This window comes from Euprymna scolopes, chromosome 19, assembly GCF_053919585.1.
Source record: "Euprymna scolopes isolate OS-2025 chromosome 19, ASM5391958v1, whole genome shotgun sequence".
NCBI classification, from domain to species: domain Eukaryota; kingdom Metazoa; phylum Mollusca; class Cephalopoda; order Sepiida; family Sepiolidae; genus Euprymna; species Euprymna scolopes.
The window spans coordinates 106151771-106179270 of record NC_136500.1 but is presented as its reverse complement, the minus strand read 5'-3'; the positions used below and the strand labels follow the sequence as shown (position 1 = coordinate 106179270).

The 27500-nt window shown below is 27.2% G+C and overlaps 1 protein-coding gene across 9 annotated transcripts in view; it reads right to left on the bottom strand.

The window, feature by feature from the left end:
• Positions 1-27500, bottom strand: part of LOC145239867 (AT-rich interactive domain-containing protein 3C-like) — a 420808-nt gene that overhangs the window by 333077 nt on the left and 60231 nt on the right. For 2 of the 9 annotated variants that reach the window (XM_080103445.1, XM_080103442.1), the window contains exon 1: positions 25425-25815. The exons of 6 other annotated variants lie outside the window; for them this stretch is intronic. Coding sequence is in view for 2 of the 3 variants with exons in the window: in XM_080103442.1 (XP_079959568.1) it covers positions 25425-25433 (9 nt within the window). In the remaining variant the exon portion in view is untranslated. Of the gene's footprint in view, positions 1-25424; positions 25818-27500 lie in introns of those variants that run through there. One more of the 9 variants, XM_080103447.1, reaches the window with a different exon arrangement.

Below are 27500 nucleotides of genomic sequence, written 5' to 3'. Positions count from 1 at the left end.
CACACACATATATGTATACATACAAGCGGAACACTTTTCACTCAGAGTGCGTTCAGCAGAAAATATTTGTAGATGTGAGCAATATTAAACTTAAAACAATACTTGTTAAAAAACGATTAAATAGATTTCTATTTGTAAATAACAAAGCAAATTATTTCGCTTTTTTTAAAAATATTATTGCTTTTTCTATCGTTAATAAGACGTTGGATTTTAGTCCAACAAATGATTAAAGAGGCGTCTTAATGTCAAGATTTTAATTCTTAAATCATAATTAAAATGAATACACTGTGCCGTATAATTATAAAATATATTAAAAAAAACTACATTAAAAAACAGAAAAGCGGGAAGGTAGCCGAAGTAATTAAACAGATCTAAATAAGCAGCAGTTATTGCATAATAAAGGAGGATGTGTCATCAGGGTTAAACGAGGACGAAAAAAGTAGTATTTTGCCACGGTTCCCGTAAATGAAGTTGTAACAAATAAAACAAAAATCGTTTACCACAAAGTAAGTTGTTCAACAACATGGATTAACATTACTAAAAGTAATCATCTATAATCATATGTCATATTAACTCTATCAGTTATCTCTTCGATTTATTGAAAAAAAACTTGATTAAATTGTTAAGATTGAACATTTATGTTTCGGGGTGTGTATAACATCATATATGTTATCTTTCTTTTTCAAAAAATGTGACGCCACTTTTAGCGAGAAGTGTTCATTTTAATATCGATTTAAAATCAAATGTAAAATCAAATTTCTAATTGAATTAAAGTTTACATATTTAAAAAAAAAAATTTAATGTTATCACACTGAAGCAAGATTGCAGAAATTTTTATTATATATATATATATATATATATATATATATATATATATATATATATATATATATATGCAGTTATACCCACTATATTTATATAGATGAACTACCGTCATCATCGAAGATGTGGTGAATCTTTTTTTTTTATTTTACTATTCTTAAAAGGAATAGAGATTACAAGAATACACACAAACATATGCATATATATTAATATATATATATATATGTGTGTGTGTATATATATTAATATATATATATATATATATATATATATATATATATATGTATATATATTTTCGTGTAATATATATAAATAATCATAGCTGGTGTTTATCTAATTTTTTTCTGTTTATATAGATTAAAAATACGCTTTTAGAAATCGTGGTGGACCGACATGAAGACATTCAATAATTATTTTTTTTAATATTTGTTGTACTATTTCCCAATGTGTGTGTGTGTGTATATATATATATATATATATATATATATATATATATATATATATATATATATATATATATGTATATATATATATATATATATTGTTCTATTTCTTAGCTAGGAAAACTTGATTAAATTTTTTAGACCTAACGTATTAGTCAATTAATGCTTCATAATCATCAATAACTTATAACATTGTCAGGTATTGACAAAAAAAGTGAGAGAGAGATATATAGAAAGTGAGGGGGGAGAGACTAATCTAGACTTCCGTGATCTATTTCTTCATAATCACTAACACTATTTGTTCTATATGATTTCATGTGAAACTTTATCAACTGGTACCTATCTGTTAAGAAATTATAACTAAAAAATCATTCGATATTCGATATAATCATCATAATCATCATCATCTGATATCTAAAATAGCGCGATTTTTTTTATTTCCGTAAATAATTTTGATAAAAACTGTTACATACCCATATTACTGATTCGCATTCAATGAACATTCTGCAATGTTTTCATAAAACAAATATTGTATTTTTATGCACACTAACCGATTTATTTAAATAATATTTTAATTAATTCAGTGTAAGTTTTCGTTGTATATAGTAAAAGTTATAGTTCACACACTCGAATGAAATATATCTACATATATAAACTCGTGTTTCTATTTATTTAAAAAGAAAATAGAACTTTGTTATACACGGGTCGTAGAATTGCCTTCATCTGCAAAAGATCTAACTAATTTGCATATTCTTTTACACATTCATTTTAATTAATTCCCTATTAGTTTTTTCGGTTTTCTATGGAATGATCATTTTTTGTTAACTATTACGAGTAATTATAGTCATGCAGATATTCTAAATGATTTATACTTGCATAATATTTGCGTAAAAACAGAAACCTCTTTCTATAGATATTTATGTATCCGTATATATATTTGTTCAAAAAATTTTGCCTACCAAACTCCTCTGTCAGTTTTTGATCTACAGACATGAAACTTATATAGGGTATTCGAACCCATGCGGAAAATTATATTTGAGCATAAATTATATTTGAGCCACGGAAAAAGTGTGAAAATATTAAAATATCGAATTTCCCAGGTGAAGGTCGAACGACGGCATTACGAATATGCATGCGTAACGTAATAGCCATTGGTTCATTCTTTGATTTTTAGCCTTGCAGCAAACATGTCTTCATAGCTCAGGGATTATCATCACAAGAAAAAATAAATCGTTAGTTAAACGTTTTGGTTTCGATTCTATGTAGTGGTCATTTTTTTTTCTTCTTCTTTACTTTTTAAATCATTATTATATATTAGGCCCAATATAACATAATAATATGTACGAAATCTGCATTAATCAAAACATATTTAAGTGTATTTTACGATCGGGCAATACTGGAGCCTGCTAGCATATATATATATATATATATATATATATATATATATATATATAACATGGAAGTTACCGTTTATCAATGCTCGAAGGTCACCTGAGTATATTAATTAGTGTAAAATATTCGCTGAGACGACAGTATAGTGATCAGTAGGGGGTGTAAATTAGGTAGAATTTTATTATATTAGGGGCGAGACACCAAGAACTTGTTTACATTTGAATTGAAGACGACCGTGTCATAGTCATCAGAGAATCAGGTCAGGAAAACAAAGTTCCACAAGAGAGCAATTCTAGGAAAGAAGCTTTGTTCATGGAATGTGCTTAGATTTAGGCGCTGATAGAGAGTAGGGGAAGTTGTTGGTAGTGGTTGTAACTAGACAAGTGCTTTTAATGAAAGTTTGGCAGGGCGGGATCATCCGATCACTTGTCATGAAAATAATGATAAAATAAACAGGCTCCAGCGTCTCTTCTGTAAAAAAGAGGTTGCAGGGAGAAGAAAGAGGAATCATGAACTAGATTTTGAAGCCGGATTTGAACTTTACTAAATTTGTTAAGGGCGTATATATATATATATATATATATATATATATATATATATATATATATATATATATATATATATTCATGCACATACAGTAATGTTTCTGTAGATCATCAGTACTGCTAGACTAGTACCTTTCCCTAGCCGGGGATAGGACCCTCAACTATGGCGTTGATAGTCAGCAGTTCTTCCTACCAACCGATGAGATCGATGCTCGCAAACGACCTCAACAAATATCCATGTCAATAGACACTCGCCCACTGCTTTTACACTGTTCGAGCTGCTTGTTTATTTACAAACAGCAAGTAAGAGAAATAGGAAAACGGGGGGGGGGGAGAGAGATTTGTCGCACACTAACTCAAAATTATCGACCGGATTGGACTACAGCTTGATTAATGAGGAAGAGGTTTTACCAGCGCTCTGGAGGCCCACATAGTTTTATTTTTTATTTTTATTTGTTTACTTATTTCCATTTTTGTTTTACATGTTGTCGGCAAATGTATCATAGATAAGCTTTTTTACAGTTACAAAAATATTCTTAAAAAATAATACTTTGTCCCTTAATCTACACCGATTTTTTACTTCCCCCAAAATTAAAGCTCGCTACGATGTAAAATACAGGGCCTGTATTGATTGCAAAACATATCATCTGCTATTATATAAAATGAATTTTGTCTGTGTGTGTGAGAGAGAGAGAAAGAGAGAGAGAGAGAGCACTTCTTATGAATTCGGAAACGGCTGGCCCGATGTTTATGAAATTCCACACTAAAGTACTTGGCGTGTCTTGGGGTGTTCTTATTTGTATGGGAATGCATCTGATAGTGATGAATTATAAGAATCGAATAAATCTGAGTAAAATCCAATTGATGAATGAAACTCTGATTTTTACGAAAGTGAACACTTCTATACAACCTAACACTACTAGTGAATTTTAGAAGTTTTATCACCGTACAAGCAGAAACGCCCACCCTATAAACTCAACTGTATGTTCTTCGAGAGGGGCCCATTCAGAATGAATGCTTCTGTTTAGAGCACAAATGACCCATGATGCTTGATTTTACATTTCAACTTAAAGTGAAACCATTATTTACAAATGATTTTATAAAATCAACAGTAGGTTTTCGATAATGTAATGAAAACTACAATGTATTGTGGACTAAGTCATTTTGTTGAGGCAAGTAAAAGCTTTCTCCCGGCACAGTAGACGAAGCAATCAATCCATTTGATAAAAAATAGGTAATTTCACTTATTTCAATAACGTATATGAGAGTGGAATATTTTCATCCTCATTCAATCACGGGCAACGTCGGGTTTTTCTTCTAGTTTACGAATAAATGCTGAAAACATTTTTGATTTTTTTGTGATTCAAAAAGTTAACACGTTGAATTGTTTCGAAGGCCTCGTCTCTTTGTAGAATAGATTGAGGGCGATAAGCTCAAGCATCGCCACTCTATACATGTTAAGAAATATCAGTGGAATTTATACATTTATGCATACGAACCTTGTTTGTGTATATATACTTTTGATATGTTTGTGTATACATACTTTTGATATGTTTGTGTATACATACTTTTGATATGTTTGTGTATACATACTTTTGATATGTTTGTGTATACATACTTTTGATATGTTTGTGTATACATACTTTTGATATGTTTATATGTTTGTGTCTACGAGAAACATAAACTTCATACTTAATGCATGCTACATCTATTCAATAATAATAGACTGAAGCATTTTTGCGTACGTTATCAAGTTTGACTTTTTTTTAATGTGGAATCGACTGATCGCTGAAAAATGTAAAAAAAGTACATTTTTACATTTCATCTAAGTGAGCTTATGTATGAAACATTAAACTCAAACTAAATAGACTTTTTTGCCTTATGATAAAAGTGTAGTACATGTTCTGTCCATACATGGTAAAATAATGTTGTGTAATCTGTGTTTTGCCCAGACATCCATAGAATAAAGATACTTTTTTAGCAGGCCAACAATATACGGAAGATAAAGAACACAACTGTAGAATTTTCAAGGGTTCCGCTAGTTTTATATAATATGCATAAAGTTTTATATAATATGCATAGGTTTTACATAATATGCATAAAGTTTTATATAATATGCATAAAGTTTTATATAATATGCATAAGGTTTTATATAATATGCATAAAGTTTTATATAATATGCATAAAGTTTTATATAATATGCATAAAGTTTTATATAATATGCATAAGGTTTTATTTAATATGCATAAAGTTTTATATAATATGCATAAAGTTTTATATAATATGCATAAAGTTTTATATAATATGCATAAAGTTTTATATAATATGCATAGGTTTTACATAATATGCATAAAGTTTTATATAATATGCATAAAGTTTTATATAATATGCATAAAGTTTTATATAATATGCATAAAGTTTTATATAATATGCATAGGTTTTACATAATATGCATAAAGTTTTATATAATATGCATAAAGTTTTATATAATATGCATAAAGTTTTATATAATATGCATAAAGTTTTATATAATATGCATAAAGTTTTATATAATATGCATAAGGTCCGAATTGAAAAGATTTTACGAGTTATTAAAATACAGACTGAATACACCAAGCAAAAATGTCCTGTCATATCACACTCACTGAAATTTGTATCATATAAAATCGATTAAATAGAACTTAATGAGAAATCATAAAATAATAATAATAATAATAATAAATAATAATAATAATAATAAATAATAATAATAATAAAAAATAATAATAATAATAAATAATAATAATAATAATAAATAATAATAATAATAATAAATAATAATAATAATAAATAATAATAATAATAATAATAAATAATAATAATAATAATAAATAATAATAATAATAATAAATAATAATAATAATAAATAATAATAATAAATAATAATAATAAAAATAATAATAATAATAATAAATAATAATAATAATAATAATAAATAATAATAATAATAATAAATAATAATAATAATAAATAATAATAATAATAATAATAATAAATAATAATAATAAATAATAATAATAATAATAAATAATAATAATAAATAATAATAATAATAATAAATAATAATAATAATAAATAATAATAATAATAAATAATAATAATAAATAATAATAATAATAATAAATAATAATAATAATAAATAATAATAATAAATAATAATAATAAAAATAATAATAATAATAATAAATAATAATAATAATAAATAATAATAATAAAAATAATAATAATAATAAATAATAATAATAATAATAAATCATAATAATAATAATAAATAATAATAAAAATAATAATAATAAAAATAATAATAATAAATAATAATAATAATAAATAATAATAATAATAAAAATAATAATAATAAATAATAATAATAAGAAGAAGAAGAATAAATAATAATAATAAATAATAATAATAATTAATAATAATAATAAATAATAATAATGATAATAAATAATAATAATGATAATGATAAAATAATAATAATAATAAATAATAATAATAATAAAATAATAATAATAATAATAAATAATAATAATAATAATAATAATTATGATAATAATAATAATAATAATAATAATAATAATAATAATAATAATAATAATAATAATAATAATAATACTTGTAAATTAACCCCCCCCCAAAAAAAAAAAGAAAAATGTCGACATCAACTTGCACTACATCAATTAGTCGTAAAGTGCCAAATAGGATGGAAAGTCTGAGGAAAGAAAGCGCTAACCAAACTTCCACTGGATGTGTGCGTGGAGAACTGGGACCGTGGAGCGGTTTAGTGCCACTCAAATTTTAGCGAAGGCCAGTGAAATCAATGGAAAATGGTTGGTGCGATAACATAATTTTATTTGCAAAAGTTATCGAAAGAAGTGAAATATCTGGAAATCTTGGGTAATTTGTTATCACTCAGACTCCATTTATACTACAGGTTGTTCTCGAGGAGAAATCTTTGATGATGGTCAATGTGAAACTCCTACTGAGTAAATAATAATCTGAATAGATGGCTGTCACTTGTTCTTGCAAGCGAGCAATCACAGTTAATCAGTTTTGCGAAAGTGTTAATAAGTAAATAATAATTAAAACAATAAAAAAATAAATGAAAATAACATAAATGGTTACATCTTATGCTGTAAATCTGTTTATTTTACTTTAATTAGCGTCCATATTGGAAGGAGAAAAACAATTTTTAAACTTACAAAATCCTACAGGTACCCCATCCCCTAAAAAACAGGGTTCATATAGATTCAACTGCGACTAGAAAATGTCAAACTTTGGGGTAACTTTACATCACGTTCTATTTAATCGATATATTATTTATAACAAGATAAATTGCTATTTATATGGAATATACCCAGCAACTTGTAATACATATGTCTGTACATATAGATTATTAGTTTATATCCTCTGTCAAAAATAACTAAAAACAGATAGTTCCTCAGTGTCTGAATTCGATATTAATCTAGATATGTGACTAAATTATTCGTATAAATTCTATAGAATTTAGTAATTTCATTTTGCACGCATAATTTATTACTATCGCTTCTGATAACTTAAAGCAAAAAAAAAAAACAAAAAAAAACAAAAAAAAACAAAAGGCCTATAGTTAACTTTATTTATTTTAGAGTTGGGGATGAATTTTCACATTCATTTATGCGGCAAGGTTGCAATTGCATCTAAACAGTATTGCAGAAACAGATGTATGGAAAGGTCTACGCGTAAAAAATAACTAACGGTTTTATATGGAGATCGTATATAAAGTGTGTTTGCGTCTGGCTTTCATTTATATCACATTAATTATTGTGAAACACACGGTTAAATATTTGGTATTTTCTTTAAATTAATTAAAGTAAATATACTATACATGAACCTCTTGAAAAAATAAATATAAATCATATGTCTAACTGGAAATGGGTCATCCTATCGGATGCTAGACATGCGCTCGATCTCATGCATTACAAATGAAGGATCTTTTTAAGATTTAACGACCTTTTTAGTGGACATCCATATGAAGCGAAACTTATGTTTCGTAACTAAGAAAACGACTAGGCTGTAATGTGGTGCGAAAATAAAACGTCGCTCATATTTCCTGTAATAAGATAAAAACAAATAAAATATTGAGCATTGGATCCAATAGTGGAAACAATAAACGGTTCTTAAATTAGTTTGGTTTCATGGTAGATATTAACTTTATGGGAAAATGACTAGCGAAAGAATATGTTTCTGTGCATTTTAGTAATAAATCTATACCGGTCAATCATATCGGGGAAAATCGCACTTTATATAAGTGTTTAATATCTTTAGAGTGCCTATCATGTAGATCGAGGTTTGGGGATATTTAATTAATAGTCGCCGCGCAGTGTCGACTATCTACACACTTTAATATATGCGTATAAGTCTTTAATTGATATGGTGTTCCGGTAAGCAGCTTACATTCTTCAAAATATGTCTCTTAAATCGGGGAATCAATTTAAAAATTTGAATGCAGTTGGGAAAAGGGAGATCGGGGAAAAAATAAAGAAATATAAAATGGGAGGGGCGGGGGAAACAGCTTTGTGCGGAATTCAATGAGACAAAATAAAACATTTTGTTTTAGATTTTCCTGTTGTCGATAAAGGTCAGACACTTGTCTAGACGAGGGGGTCAACTTAAATAGCATGCATTTGTAGCAAAAATGTCACAACCGACAGAAGTTTGTTATATATATATATATATATATATATATATATATATATATATATATATGTGTGTGTGTGTGTGTGTGTGTGTGTGGGTGTGTGTGTGTGTGTGTGTGTGTGTGTTCATTAGATACAGATTATTGGTTACATATGTACATATATGTTTCTGTGGAGTTCCTATTAAAAGAGACCTACCTCGTCAGACCAAAGAAGGAAGTCACCGAAACATGTATGCACATATGTAACCAATAATGTTTGCATAATAAACAGACCATATACCTACTCTGTCTTCTGTTGAACACTCTTTAATAATCACGTCGGTTTCATTGGATTTGCATCTAGGAAACCAATCTATAAAACAATTATATACATATATATATATATATATATATATATATATATATATATATATACATACATACATACATATATATATATGTATGTATTTATATATATATATATGCATTCATATACATATACATAGAGAGAGAGAGAGAGAGAGGGCAGAGGGGAAAGATAGATAAATAGACAGAGAGAGGGAGAGAAAAAGAGATGCATGTGTTCTTATAGAATAGTTGTTGTGGAAGAGACATTGAAGAAGAAGGGGGTGAAATGCTAAATATGAAGGCCTTACATCAATTTTCTTACCAGTTCAACAAACTTTCTCTATCTTCCTCGTCTTCATCTCAGTGTTTGTTTACCTCCTACTCTCACATAACGTCTTCATCGTGGCCTTCGACATTTCATCTTTGTTAATATCCATGTATATCTTTATAAATACCTTGTTTTTTTCTTGTGCTATAGCTGTTCTCTCGAAGAATCCGTAATAACTTATAGGCAACATATCGATCCCTCCATATTTTTTATATATGTTTCATCCATGTTTTCTTTTTTTAACTTTTACATTCTGTTATCTTTTCATCCACACATGCAATCTCACACGTGGATACAATTTAAATGCCTACACTATCCTCGGATCTCCAAGATCTCTATGTTCAGAGCGTTGGCAATCTGACATGAAGATCCTATAAATAAATCCTGACCAAATATTCAAAATAGTACTCGAAACACAAGTTTCACTCGTCATAGATGTACGCATGCTTATACGAACAATGGTGATTTTGTCTCAAGTAACAGCAATAAGTTATTACACTAAAACTAGATGGATCCTTGAATTGGATTTAATAAGAACACGGGACTACAAGAAAGATAAAACATATTTAACTGGTCAATTTCAATCTCAGTCTCGGGTAGTTAGTGTGTAGTATGTAAACATAAAAACATGAACATTTTTCATTAATCAATGAAAGTCAGATATTAATTTACCAATGTGGAATACAATCTTATCACGTGTAGGATTTCTAATTATGTTATTAACTCATAAAGATATGATGTAAGAGACATTATTGGAAAAAGAGGTAGAATTGTTTCGTTTCAAGGTAACAAATAGAAATGAATTATAAATTATATTTGTAAAGAGTAATTAATTCAAAGTTAAGTAGTAATTATTTGTTATTGTTTCATTTTGATTACAATTTCCGTGTATTTCAAATGTTTTCATGAAAGTGGATTCAAATTATGTGTACTTAAAATGTTAATCTTTTTATTTGCAACAAAAATTGACAATAAATTGAAATAAAAAATGAGGCCAAAATTGCTTGAGGATTAAATAATCATATCGCGTTTGTCTTGGAATTTTTCTAAACTTACTTGAAAATAATTCATCATCTGAATATTATATTCACTCTATCCTTCATAGAATATGTAAAATGTTTTAGAATTAACTTTATATTTAAAAATGACTTGTGCAAACAATAAAAAAGAAACAAATAAATTTAAATAAGAGGCAGGTTAGTAAACCCCTTCCGACCCATTTTAAGTATAGTCTGCTTATTATTTTCAGGATTGCTTTGAAAGCCTGAAAACAAGCAGGCCAATCTCCAAATGGGAGTGGCAACTAGAGGAAAATAAAATAAAAAATAGAGATGGAAAGGGTCAACGACTGCAATCTCCAAAATAAAGTTCTTTTTTTAAATAAGAGTATATATTATGCAGTTTTGTATTTCTATGCTGGGAATATTCTGACGTTATTAGTGACGTGTGGTTAGTGGTATTATTAGGCAAAGTCTAAAAAAAAAAAAATACTGAAATTATTTTCTTTCACCAAGTGTGAAAAAATCGGCCATGACAGTTTAAAATATAAACGAGTTCCTTGCATCAAACTTTAATTATAACGTATCCAGTGGCTCCTACATTTCAGCTGTAAGTCATTTAATAAATCTCTAAATAAGCCATATATTTTTATAAACGTACAAATTGTACTTAGGAAATAGTTTACATGTTTTATACTCATTATAAAGATTTGATTTGAAAAAAAAAAAAACAAATGCTATATTATTATTATTATTATTATTATTATTATTATTATTATTATAATAATAATAATAATAATAATAATAATAATAATAATAACAATAATAATAACAATAATAATAATAATACCAACAATAATAATAATAATAATAATAATAATAATAACAATAATAATAACAATAATAATAATAATACCAACAATAATAATAATAATAATAATAATAATAATAACAATAATAATAATAATAATAATAATAATAATAATAATAACAATAATAATAACAATAATAATAATAATACCAACAATAATAATAATAATAATAATAATAATAATAATAACAATAATAATAATAATAATAATAACAATAATAATAATAATACCAACAATAATAATAATAATAATAATAATAATAATAATAACAATAATAATAACAATAATAATAATAATACCAACAATAATAATAATAATAATAATAATAATAATAATAATAATAATAATAATAACAATAATAATAATAATAATAATAATAATAATAACAATAATAATAATAATAATAATAATAATAATAATAATAGCAATAATAATAATAATAATAATAACAATAATAATAACAATAATAATAATAATACCAACAATAATAATAATAATAATAATAATAATAATACCAACAATAATAATAACAATAATAATAATAATAACAATAATAATAATAATAATAATAATAATAATAATAGCAATAATAATAATAATAATAATAATAATAATAATAATAATAATAATGATAATGATAATGATAATGATAATCTGTAGATTAACATCTTAAACTACGTACCCCTCGTAAAGCACTAGATTCAAATTTTTAGGTGATTACATGTAAATATGTTAAAACCCTTGGCGGAAAATAAAAAAAATATTTTAGAATTTAGAGCTGGAGATCAGTTTCGTATATGAATTTAACATCAAATAATTATTATTTTGACTCATCTGAACGTTTTAGCGATGCTCACTTTTTTATTGCTAACCCCAAGTCCGTAAGACAATGGTTGTAAAAGCGTGATTGCTTTAAAAATAGTCATCCTCCAAAATAAACAGAGTTTATTTCTCATAGAAAAAATTAACTGCTTTTAAACGTAAAAATGTTTCGGAAATGCAAGATTTTACGTTTACTTTAAGCGTGAAGCTGATTCCCTATCCTCAATTCTCACAGAAATCGTTTTATATTTATTTTTTTTTATCTTTGCCAATAAATGTTTATGAATATTTCTTTTTCTTGACAAAAATGTTGTAATTTCATTTTTTAACATTTTTCCGGTGATTTGGTAAATGCTGTATTCTTATGAAATTATCAGTGCTTGTTTTTGTTTCACCAATTCGCAATTATAAATTCATAGTAAGTAAGTGTTACACCTCTGCACACTATGCTAGGTCATCAAAGAAGAAAGATGTGATTCTTTAATCACATGTAAACAGACTAAACAATTTAGCGGTACAAATAAAATAAAACAACAAAAAATTAATCACACATATAAATATAACGTAAACTGATATTATTTTGGGACCAGATAGCGTTTTAAGGACGTGCAACCAATTTTGTTTCTTTTAAATCTCAGTCATGTTCCTGATGTTTAGTATAAAATATCATTGTTATAAAATAAAATGTCATTGTTATAAAATAAAATATCATTGTTATAAAATAAAATATCATTGTTATAAAATAAAATGTCATTGTTATAAAATAAAATGTCATTGTTATTAAATAAAATATCATTGTTATAAAATAAAATGTCATTGTTATAAAATAAAATATCATTGTTATAAAATAAAATGTCATTGTTATAAAATAAAATATCATTGTTATGAAATAAAATATCATTGTTATAAAATAAAATATCATTGTTATGAAATAAAATATCATTGTTATAAAATAAAATGTCATTGTTATAAAATAAAATATCATTGTTATGAAATAAAATATCATTGTTATGAAATAAAATATCATTGTTATAAAATAAAATATCATTGTTATAAGTCATAAAAACACGCCTCCTTCCTACTACTAACTTTAAATCAGCCGGTCGAACGTACGGTTCGTGGTAAAAGTTTAGTTATCTTCTCTACAAATTTAAAATGGCCGGAAGTGGAGATCATTCTACATTCAAATAATAAGTGATACTAACTATTCCCCTACTCGTAATTCTATAATAATTGTTTTTTTTTTTTGGGGGGGGGGTTCAGTGTGTTCACGCATAATATCTTTAAAACATAGCACCTCATGTTTTTGATAGAATTGCCTTTTAAATTTAAGTTCTAAAATTTATTGTAGTCCTAAATTGTTTCCCCTCATGTATTGCATTCAAAATTTTGATAAACTCATTGTAAGATTTTCATCTATATTTTTAACTTCTGCTAAAACTGAAAAATACAACAAAACGTTATTTGAGAGACCAGACAACGAACAAAGTCAAAGCAGCACCAGAAAAATAAATAAGTAAAACTGGGCCCAGCATTGCAAATCTTAGAATATTAACGATGAAATCTCTGAGAGGCTGATATAGAAGTATAACAAATAGGCACGAAAAGAAAATTAACATTTTAAACGATTTAATAAGGCAGTAGGCAAGTGGACTTTAGAATATTTTATTTGTTTATCATAATTTATTACTTTAAAAAAATTACATTAAACTTTGCAGGTCTATATAAAATTTGGGAATGGGATTCCCAACCTGTGGTCCTTAGTCTCATGTTGTAAGTAAACAATCTTCTAATAAATAAATACAACGTGTTAGTATTTGTGTTATTGTCAAGAAAAAAAAAAGAATCGTTTTGAGAATCGGAAATAAGGCTATAACTTTTCCAATTTTGATACCCCCAATTGTCTTATTCTCGATTGCACTTAATTATCCCAACACTACTATTAACACTTTAAAAACGTGTGAAAATATACAATTGTTTTAGAATTTAGATTGAGGGATCATTTTCGCCTAATTTTTACAATGATCTCTCACTTTCTGGCAATGTAGTGTTAGAATGACATCTCATAATTTCAGTTCTTGGGTGCCATTTTGAACTGAAGATTTATGATAAAATTAAGGCAGGGATTTGAGAAGAAATTCATCTGCTTGGACTTACTATTAGTGGTAAGCTAATGGAGTTGTTTTTTAATCCCACACTAAAATGCGCGCGCGCACGCACGCGCACACACACACACACTAAAACACACACACACACACACACACGCAACTAAAAGAAAGCACGTTATATACTTTTCAAATGCTATTTGAACAGACGATCGGTCCGAGATGGGCGTTACATTTATATTAGATTTTGCAAAACTGATCCCATAATTTAAATTCTGAAATTAATTTCTCCGAAAAACCATATGTAAAAAGCATATGATTCGAATTTCATTTCTTGGTTCACTGCTATGAAAACAACAAGAAATTATATTTTAAAATAGACACAAATATTTGGTAGTTAAGATCTTCAATACAGCGCAAAGTTAAAATCTTATATATAACCATTTGTGATATATTGCATTAATAAAGCAATTTTCTACTTGTCCAGGGGGGGAGGGGCTTTTTGTTTTACAAAGTTTAGCTTTGGTTTTCGATTTGGCCTCTTTTTTAGTATTTTACCGTGAAAAATTTGCCGTTAAATATTTATTGTAATCTTGCAACCAAACCCTTTTCCATTCGGCTACGAATCCTCGAAGCGTCGCAACATCACGTGGTGAAACGAATAAAATATTAAGTAAAATTCAGTTTAAATGATAAGGGTTAAAGGTTCAATCCTTAGTGCGGGCGATACAAGAAAATACAAATTCCAAATTACTTGGGATTTAGCTGACTGAATGAGAGCATACTACTCTCATGGATTGAATAAAGGCCTATATTCGAAATTCCTCACGTATTTCAGAGTTCGACAAAAAATGTCGAGTTTAACAAGTTACACCTAGAGAAAGTCGGAGATTACATCGGTCGAACATTGTGAGAATAACATTAAAAATGAGAAATTATCTAAATAAAACAAATTATCAATTCTCATCTCAAAATTAAAAAAAAAACATAAATCTTCCTCTATCGATTGAGCATTCTGATAGATAATTGTTTTCAGTTTGGCGTTAAAGAGATATTTTTCGAAATGATATTTTTTTAATTATCAGTCTAGTAAAATTATTATAGGGGATAGTTTCATTTGAATACGATATAATTTCTCCAGCACAGTTTTGAATCTCAATGTCAAGCCACACTGATGAGTTGTCGTTGAACCGACGAAACCAGTGTCTGTTCTTTATAATATATATATATATATATATATATATATATATATATATATATACATGTATATATATATGTATGTACATACATACATACATGCATACATATGTATTTATGTATGTATATACATGTGTAGATACATATATGTATGTATGCGTGCATGTGCGCTAGCGCGCGTGTGTCTGTGAATTACAAAAATAATCCAGGTAAATGCGAATGTATTTTGGTTTTAATCCTTAAGAAAAGAATACCTTATGCCAAACTTTCCATCCTTTTTAAATAAAGGAACAAACAACATTGAAGCACATAAACATCAAACAAATAAACAAAAAATATAATCAAGAAATAGATAAGAAAAATAATAAAATAATAAATAAATAATAGGGAATAATATAAGCGACGAATGTTTCCCTTTTGTTTGAAAATAATGAACTTTGTTTTCTTATTAAACGCTTTAGGACATTTCATTTTCGGATATTATCACATTTACATTTTGCATAGTTTTATTCGTCTGTTCATACATCAAGAATTGCCGTCTCTCCAGTTCAATTCAACTATTATTGCTGATTCAGTTTTCGCGGGGTTCGCGTTTAACGAAAACACACCAATTGAATACATATCAAGCTTTAATTAGTGACTAAAAGAAACACTAAATAAGAATAGGAAACAAACAGAAGATAAGTCATGAATCAATGTTGTATATTTTATATTTTATGCCATTCAATTTATTAATCATCAATCTGTATTCTTTCAATCGCCGATTTAATTGATTATCGCTTATTGATTGTATTGTTTTATTGTTTTTCAATGAAAACAGTTGTTTAAGATAAAATCTTGAGGATGAATTGTACAGATAATTGGTTCAAACAATGGAATTTTCAATGTTTATCGAAATAATTTGATGAACAGATTTTGTTAATTAGAAGTATTTTTTCTAACATTATCGTTTCGGTTTAATAAATCTTTATTTTTAGTTGAAATCATTTGTTAGATGAAAATATCTTTTTTATACTAATGAGACATCATTTGTCAAGTATTAAAAGAGAGTAAAAGTGATGAGATGTAATCATTACAAGAGTAATGATGAAGAATATTATGAGAGGATTGAATGAAATAAATGTAATAAACTAAATTAAGTCGGACTTTGATAAATACTTGTTGACATTAGATTTAAAAATGACAATGCTGTAGCTTGAAGGGACGCAGTCTCGGAGATGATAATAGAGTAATAGAGGAAGTGACGATAAAATGGGATAATTGTTTTTATTTCAGAAAATATTTTTTCTTAATATGTTTATTGTAATAATATATAATAACTTTTTCTTAATATGTTTATTGTAATAATTAAAGTTATTTTTTTATCTTACTAACTAAACCCCGCGCTTTTCAAAATTATGAGAGATGCAGGAAGCATATAATCTCGGTGAGACATATTCTTTTTAATTATTTGTGAATACCATGTTGAATTTTATCTCTTTCAAAATAGCGTCGTTCTCACGAAGAATTAAACAGTTCAATTATCTCCATTTTGAATATTAGTAATTAACTACTGCAAAATGCTTTACATCATTTAATAAACATCAAATAATTTCGTTACGTTATTTGATTATTAATTCATTTTGTTTTAATTAAAATTGAATTTTTATTCTCTCTCATTCTCTTTCTCAGCTTATTCGAATCATTTTATATATATGACATATACATAAATATATACACGTATATATTTATACATACTTATATTCAGTTCATTCCCTGAATAAAACGTTTTGCATAACTTTGGTGCACTTACTAAGATGAAAATCAAGATAGATCAAGAGCTTAACATTTCTCGAATTGTTATTCTATTTTGATCAAAATCCATGATTTTAATTCTAGAAAATGTCGAAATACTTAAGCTTAAGGGGGTTTAAGAAGGAAGTGAAATTCAGCTATATAAATTCGTCTTTCAGTACATTAACTATTGCATGAATAAGTTTATAAAAGGCTTATATTTGTTGACATCGAACATTCTACTTTAATATTAATAGTAGATTTAACGATAAAAATATCTATTATATTTATCAACGAAATTAAACCATTTGTCAAAACATATTCACTATTCGAAAATATTTACCTGTCACTTAGCAATTTAGAAAAGGCATCATTTATGCCTATGCATATAAAGAAATCTTTGATATAAATTAAAATGTATGCTCTTCTACTTCTTCTTCTTCTTCTTCTTCTTCTGATTATTATTATTATTATTATTATTATTATTATTATTATTATTATTATTATTATTATTATTATTATCATTATTTATTTATTTATTTATTTACTTATTTATTTATTTTTGATTAAAACGGGATACGCTTTCGTCATTTCGAATTTGGGATTATTTAAGATTCTACTCTTTATAACAACATGTTTTCTAATCATTTCATTCACGGATCAACAAATGATATACATTGTAAATCTACACATAATTTAACAAATAATAAACAATAACGCAACAAACAAATAGTTTAATATAAGGAATAATTTTCTACTTGCGACATTTTATGAGTGTGCGTTTTAAGGCATCATTGATGAATTTAAGCAATAAATTGATAAGCCTAACATAAGTCTACTATTTCATTATAGTTTTGTGATTTAAAAACTTTTTCGATTTGTTTTTTTTTTTTGTTGTTTTGTTATTAGAATGAATGTTCTTACGAGCTAAAGAAACGAAGCCAATTTGAAAAAGCAACCGAGAACAATAAATGAAATCAATAGACATAAAAAAATAGTACAGTTCTAGAAGTACGTTTATAATTTTACTTTTGTGGAAATGAAATTGATAAAAATATTATCTTAAACAATGCAAACTTATAAAAAAGAAAAGAACAACACGTTTAGACGATCAATTCGTATACATTGAGAATAAGAAGGAAAAAAAGAGTGAGAACCCCCTTTTCTCCCTCTTTTTCTCTTCTTTCTTTTTCTGTTTCTTTTTTTTTTTTCCTTCTCTCTCCCTTGTTGTGCCCAATTTTAATCGCTTTTAAACGCCGTATTTACAAATTAAGTTTTTCTTTTAATCGTTTTTTTTTTCCTTAAATTTGGCACATCCAAATTAACCCGTAGTGCTCTTTAATTTTGCCAATAATATTGTTTTGTAAACTATCGATTTTTACCTGAAGATATGATACCGAAAGAGCTCTCAAGAAATTTCCGCACATGTTATTTAAATCTATTTATAAATTTTGTACCTTCAAACTTTTATATATATATATATATATATATATATATATATATATATATATATATATATATATATATATATATATATATATATATATATATATATATATATTAGACATTAAGAGGAGATTATCGATAGATATATAAATCCTGACACGTGTATGTGAACGGGAATTTATATATATATATATATATATATATATATATATATATATATATATATATATATATATACATTATATTTTTTCTTTATGTAAATACAAGTCATATGTATATATATAATATAATTTGATTGAGCACTATAAATGACCCTTTTTCAAATTCAATTATTCTTAAATTTTAGATATCTTCCTACCTGAAATATATATGTATATATTTAGACATCTTCCTACTTGAAATATATATATATGTATGTATATATATATATATATATATATATATATATATATATATATATATATATAAGTGGGTGTCTCTTTTTACGTCTATATCTTTTTATGCTGTTCTTAATAAAAATAAGTATGATAAAAAAATATTTTCATATTTTTTTGATGAAACCTACATTTTTTATAAAATAAGTCTGATCAATTTGCATATACTTACTAATAAAGTTAGTTTCGGCAAATAAAATAACTAATGTTTCTGATATTTAAAAGAAACGTTAACTTGAAACAACGAAGATGTTTTAAATAAACTACTTTTCAGTTTCTATAAACTTAAGAAAAAATATTATTTAAATATGTTCAATATTCACTTTCGAAAATTCTACGCACGTAGACTAAACGTAGATCAGCATAAAAATCAATTACAGATCATTAAAGCTTTGCATATAAAACTAATAAAAAACAACTAATAATATTTATTTGAATCGAGTATAGATTTATCCAAATGTTTTTAGGTGATTATTAATGATACCAACGTTACATATTTTCCTCGTTAAGTTGTCTAAAATAAATATTTAATCCACATAATTATTGAAAGTTGATATCAAAGAAAAATTGCCCATAATACTTAAGCAAATATGCTTAAATAGAAGAAACGCTGACTACTTGATTCTCTCCCACTTAGCTTTTATACACACACAGATATATATTTATATACATGCATATACACACACATTATATATAATATATATAAACACACACACAAATATATATATAAATATATATATATCGGTGTGTGTACATGTACATAAACAGAGGCTGAAGAGAATTAGCTATTATCGACCATTAATTGGCCCCCTTTATATCGAATTTGAAGTCAATATGACCGGCATTTTTTTCTGACCTAAACATAAATAAATGTGTATATATATATATATATATATATATATATATATATATATATATATATATATATATATATATATATATAGTAAGTTATAAAATATATATGACGATTAAACTACACTGAATATTCCGCGTTTCATCCACTCTAGGACTCTTCAGGCTTATGCGCATAAGCCTGAAGAGTTCTAGAGTGGATGAAATGCGGAATATTCAGTGTAGCATAATCGCCATATATATTTTATAAATTACTAACTAGCTCTACCTACGTATTGAGCACTTTTGAAGTAAATACTTAAAGCTTACGCATAAATTTATACTTTCGTATATTTATTTTATGTGAGTAAATGAAGTAGTTATATATATATATATATACATATATATTTATATATGTGTGTGTGTGCGCGTGTGTGTGTATGTGTGTATCTGTATATATATGTATATATATGCATTTTTACATATATACATTTATATATGTTGTGTGCATATATGTGTGTGCATATATATGTATGCATATATATGCATTTATATATGTGTGTATGTATATATATATACATACATATATATATATATATATATGTATGTATGTATTATGTATGTATGTATGTATGTATGTATGTATGTATGTATCAGGCAAAATAACTGCTAAATTTATTCTTATACGTTAAAATATTAAACGGTTAAAATCCAAAACCTGTTAGACTCTTGAGAATTATTCGAAGGAATTTGGATACAATAAAACATTACAATATTAACAAATTTGAATACCATAGAAACATTACACCATTACCAAATCTCGAAACAGGCAATATTCTGTAAAAAAAAAGTATTTTAGATTAGAGGTTGCAAAAATTCGAGGGTATAAAATCTAAACGACTTATGAAACGCAATGATTACGACGTTTATAATAAAATAATATCAGAAAAACTGTAAACGCTCTGACCAAACAAACAAAGAAATAATATTAGTCCATGCTAAGAAGAAAATGGAATCTAAAAGGCGAGCATGTCTGCGTTATGAATAGAACTAATACTTGGAACTATTTAAATATTTCTACTTCAAACTTCGGACAAATTGTTCAGGCACAAACCACCAGCAGCAGTATCGTAAAATCCCCTTGACATAAAAGAGGGCAAACCCATTTAAGCAAGGAAACCGGACGTTAGAATAATAAACAAGAGGAGAAAACTGCCAAATCGTAGATTTTGCCATCCCTACAGTCAAAAGGTGAAAGTCAACAAAGCAGAAAAACTAGTTAAACAAAGAACGAAACCTAAAAAGAATGCGATATTTATTATTATTTGAAAAAGTTCAGAAAATCCTGAAAAAAAAAAACATCTTAGTAAATCGGAATCAAATGGAGGATTGACACCATATAAAGTGATTAAAAAAGTTGAAATCGCGAGGGGAAACCAATGCACATAAATAGATTATGCTGACTAACAGCGTCTAATTTAAAGGAGCAATATAACAAAAGTCAAAGTAATCTGCAACTGAAGTAAAACGGTAAGCGCTTGAATTTTAGGCAACATTGGTTGTTGTTACAGGTGAGCAATCACCTGTGTGAAAACTAATAGTGTGTAAATAAGCAAAGAAGATGAAATAATAAGTCAAACAGTCAATATTTTCAGCAACTGTTTTTATGAAATACGAAAATGCCATATTCCACGTTTTTTCTTTAATTTATTTATTTTGTTCAGAGGAATGATAAGTCAGTGCACCGAGGAGTAACTTTCCCTGTAAATCTTTGGATATTATACGAATAATAACAATTCAAGATTAGAGATAGATAGATAGATAGATAGATAGATAGATAGTCTATCTAATATTAGCAAAGTGTAGATGACGGTAAGCATTATTTTTATCTTTAGTAGGTTTTATAAAAAAAATGTGAAAAGCAAATTTGGAAATGTTTTATGTTTGTTAAGAGTCGAATTTGTTCTCAGTTTTTTTGGTTTTTTGTTTTAAATTTTAAAATTCTGAATTGCAAAATGTTTCGTGATTCATGCTAACAAACGTCTTTCAATAAACTCATATTTTTTTCTAATTCTCGACTAATGATAGATTTCGAATTTAAAATAAAAAACGTGTTTGCATGTCCCAATAACAAATTCATTGTTGATTACAAAAAAACAACAATTGCAAATCATATGAACAAAACAGAATGCAAAACTTAAGCAAAGTAGAAGTAAATTAATCAGCTTGCTGATATCTATATGTAAGGAAGATATGGCGTGCGAATGACTGTCACCAACTGAAAATATTCAAAACACGAGTGATTAACTATAGCATTACCTCATCGCGACAACAGAACGCACCAATATTATTATGTTAGCTTTTATATATAAGTAACCTTGTCTGCCTGTTTGTTTGAGGAACGGTCTCTACCAAACTCCTTTGCCAACTTTTAGTCTATAGACTTCAAACTTAATAATATAGGAAATTAGAACATGTGGAATAAATTTGATGTAGCCTTTACTAGGTAAAAATAGCTACTAAGGGGTGAAAATTGGAATAAATTGGCACTTGGCAGGCGTAAGTCGCCTTAAAATGCTCTTCTACGCATACATAAATATAAACTTATTCGTTGGTTAAATTTAAAAGTTTTTTCATAAATCCGACGATAGCTGAAACGATAACGACTCTAGCTGGGGCGCCAAATGTTTTGGTTTCGATTCTTACTGATGCCACCCAATTTATATTTTGTTATTACTTTTGAATTACTTTTATTACTTTTGAAATAACTATATATTGGGTACAATATAATGATCAATAGAGAATTGGTTCTAAAATTTTAAATACGAAATATACATAAATGAAAATATATTTACGCGTATTCTACGAACGGGCAACGTCGGACCGTCTACTGGTATATATATATATATATATATATATATATATATATATATATATATATATATTATATTATATATATATATATATAAATATATATATATATGGGATCCATATATTTTAAAACAAATATTGGAATATGTGTGTGTATATATATATATATATATATATATATATGTGTGTGTGTGTGTGTGTGTGTGTGTGTGTGTGTGTGTGTGTGTGATCGTTTTACATTTAAATCGTTTGTGAGAATGTTTCGCATTGAAATAGGCAATTTGCAAACACTGATATAAGTTACGCCAAACAGAAATTGTTCCTTTAAAAACGGGCATCATCATATGAGTCTATAAATGTATCATTTTTTTTTATGTGTTAGCGTTACGCTTTTTCTATTTATTTTTGGATTGTATTTTGCTTTCATATTGATTTAAGAAACTTTCGGTGGGGAACAAAGTTTTTGGAAACAAACACAATGAAATGACAAAAAATATATTTGATTTTAATTTGCACAATTTTTTTAAATGAAAATCCATATGAAAGAAATGAAATATGTGTGTGTGTTTTTATATGAAAAACAGAAACAGTTGCATGTTCTGAAATTTAAATTAAGCATATACCATTAAAATGCCGACGTTATTGTGGTTATGTGTTACGTTTGTTATTACACGTTTTATTTTCATGTAACGCATAATCAATCTAGTGATGATTTTAATTATTTTTTCATTAGTTTGCAATCGGTATATATATATATATATATATATATATATATATATATATATATATATATATATATATATGTGTGTGTGTGTGTGTGTGTGTGTGTTACATATAACAATATATTATGTATAACTTATTGTTAATAATAATAATAATAATAATATTAATAATAATAATAATAATAATGTTATTATTATTATTATTATTATTGGTGGTGGTGGTGGTGGTATCATCATCATCATCATCATCATCATCTTACAAATGTAGTGAAATTGTGGTAAGTTATTTGGGACGATGGATAATCGAATGATGTCTCTCGCAATTCCAAGAAAATGCCTAGTCGCTATAACTTGCTCTTTATTCATCAAACGTAATGCATGAATATTCAACCGATATATTGCAAAACAACGATTTCAAAATAATGATTGCAAAACACGAGATGTGTTAGTCAGACAGCCCCCATCGGGTTATTTAGTCAATGTAAACAATATTTTGAATAGGTGTTGTTATTCACTGACAACAACGGATTGATCGAATAAACGTGTGCAACAACCATACGGTTATCGATCCGATATTCGATTTCTATTATTTATTTCATGATTATAGGATTTTCAAATGATTTACATTGTCTAAAATGAACATCGGCGATCGTGAAATAATGTCCGATTTAGGATCAATATGTGATTTGAAATTTATACAATATTTAAATTACATGAAAGAAACGTTTAGAATAAAAAGTATGAGAGGATGAGAAGAGGGAGGAAATCAGAGGGAGGGGGAAAGTAGTAGGAGGATAAGGGTCCAATCAAAGGCCGGATAAAGATGTCTGCGTCCGACGTGCACACATGCTTCGTTTGGTCAGATAGCGGTGCCTCTGTTTTTGAATATTATTCATGCCCTCCAAAAACTTCTTTTTTTTTTTTTTTAAATCTCCTTTGAGATATTGTATAAATAGTTACGATAAAACTTAATTCTAGTCAATATCCATAATGGGAAAATGGAATTAGTTGGTTACATTTGTACGTGAATGTGTTCGTTTAGTAAAGTTCTCCCCTAATCCCTCTCCCTGTCTGTCCCCCTCTCCCTCTCTCTCTCTACACACACAGACAGACAGACAGACACACACACAGATACAAACAGATACACAGACACACACAGACACACACAGAGATACAAACAGACACACACACACACACACAGATACAAACAGACACAGACACACACGCGCGTGCGCGCACGCGCACACACACACACACACACACATCAAACATAACCTGAGCATGCGTTTACCATCGTGCTCGAGATTACACATGCGGTTGGTCTGCGCAATCGTGACTCGTTTTTTAAACCTAACATTTTGTTTATGTAATCATTTAATAAAGAATCGTTTCTATCCGACAAAATAAAAATTAAGAAGAAAAACATTTCGTTTTCTTCTCGCCATTGTTACAAACTTTTTCTTGTTGCATTTAGTATTTTGTTCGCTTGTTTATAGTTTTTATGTATTTAATATCCTCTCAAAAACAACCTTTTCTGAACGTCATATTGTTTACTTTAGATAAGTATATGTCAAACTTAATGATTTGTCTAGTAAAAAAGATTGCGTGTTTGGATCATTACGACAACGATTTAGTAAAAATATAAACATAAAAACAAAAACAAATAAAAAGGGCGGTTAAAATTGAATGGCGAAGAAAAAAACAAAACAATACACTTGACATGAACTAATATTATGAACAGTCAAAAATCAAAGAAATAAAAAAGAACAGGCCTTACAATCATCATTGTTGATGGTCTTGACAATTTTTTTTTTTTTTACAAAGCTTGATAGTTGAAATAATGTTGATGTTGTTGCGTCCGTATGAATCGGCGTAAGCTAGTCGCAGTCTATATCCAAAATGAAGAAGAAAGAGTTGATTGCACCGTACAACAACAATTACTACTCCCATTAGACTACCACCACTACTACTATCACTCTTCTTACGACCGCCGCGCCGCTCCTGCTGCTTTCAATGTTTCCGTTGAAGATGTCTATGAACACGGATAGTGCTTAAACCCCCCTCCATCTATATAATCGCCATCATCGTATACTGTTAATATTGCCATTCCAACACCACCCACCTCAGCACACACCACGACTGCCTCCGTCGCCGTCGTCACCGCCGCCGCCGCAATCGTTACAGTAACATCTTTATAACAACTAATTCCCACACGAATTCATTGCGATGGATGGAGGTAAAGAGAGGGAGAGAGAGAGAGAGAGAGAGAGAGAGGGGGGGAAGAGAGAAAGAGAGGAATGGTGAAAAAGAGAGAGAGAGAAGAGGGGGTGAGTAGAGAGCATTACCGGGACATTAACTTTAACAAGTTTTGTTCGTCGTAATTTGTATTTTCCGAACTTTTCAAATACTGATTGATGTTAATGTAGTTCTGCAGATACAATCCGGTTGGCATTGCATATGTGTGGCGAGTAACGAAACACTGCAGTAATCAGTTAATAATTAATTTCATTACAATTAATATTAGTTGAAAAGTTTGAACATTCATTTTTCTTCAACTCTCTACCACTAACTGCCGAAAGCAAGAATCTACGCCGACTAATGACTATAATCTTTAAACAAAGGTTGACTAAACGTCCATTTAGCTGAAAATTGACTAAACATTTACATTTAATAACTCCGCTAACACTAAAACGCCCCGTGTCCCCTTTTCTACTGTTGCACTTCATCTTTCCTTTCTTAATCAGTGAAGAAATCCTTCTAAACAGACGCACTTACATTTTTGTTACAATTCTGAATGACTCAGTTTGAGTAAATGGATTGGAGTGCAGTGCCGCAGTGGTGCCCTAGATGTTAATCCAATGAAACTTGTGTTAATAAAATAGTGCTCAATAACAAGTACAATAGTTTGTAGTATAAATGATATAAAAATATATAAATAAATTATATATATATATATATATATATATATATATAAAGATAGATAGTAAGTTAAGCTACACAAAATATTGCGTGTTTCATTCTCGTGAGAATTCGTCAGGCTTATATATATATAATATATATATATATTTATATATATATGTGTGTCTGTGCGTGTGTGTATGTGTGTGTGTGTGTTTGTGTGTTTTATGATACAACATTTCAATATCGCAATTGCGAAGAAAAACATGTTTTTATATTCATGATTAAAAGAAAAACGAAAAAAAAGAGCTGATTTGAGAGATTTTAAGAAGGACAAAAATAAAAAGGAAGACACTTTATACTTAAAAGAAAGCTGACTTATGATTTATATATAATGCTAGAATATCCTTTTTTTTTCTTTCTCCTCTTTCAATCATTAATATAAAAAATAGGTGTGTGTATATATATATATATATATATATATATATATATATATATATATTAATTTATTTAAATGTGCATAAGGTCAGAAAAACATTGGTACCGTCGGTATATATTGATCTCCTGTAATGCAAATGTAAAAAATATTCCGCTCTTATTGAAACTACACTCTTGTTAAAACCGACGGCACCAACGTTTTTCTGACCTTCTGCACATTAAACAAATAATCATTAAGCTCTTATTTCGAAAAAAGGTTTTTCTTTTTAATTAAGCACTTTGTTGAAATTCTTTCCCAAAAGAACAGTATATATATATATATATATATATATATATATGTGTGTGTGTGTGTGTGTGTATGTATATATATATATATATATATATATATATATATATATATATATATATATATATATATATATACGCGGGTGTCTGAGTGTGTGTGTGTGTGGTTAGTGGGAGATAACTGCAGCGAAGTACTCGAGCGTTAAGAAAATTAGAAAAATAAGAGCGTAAT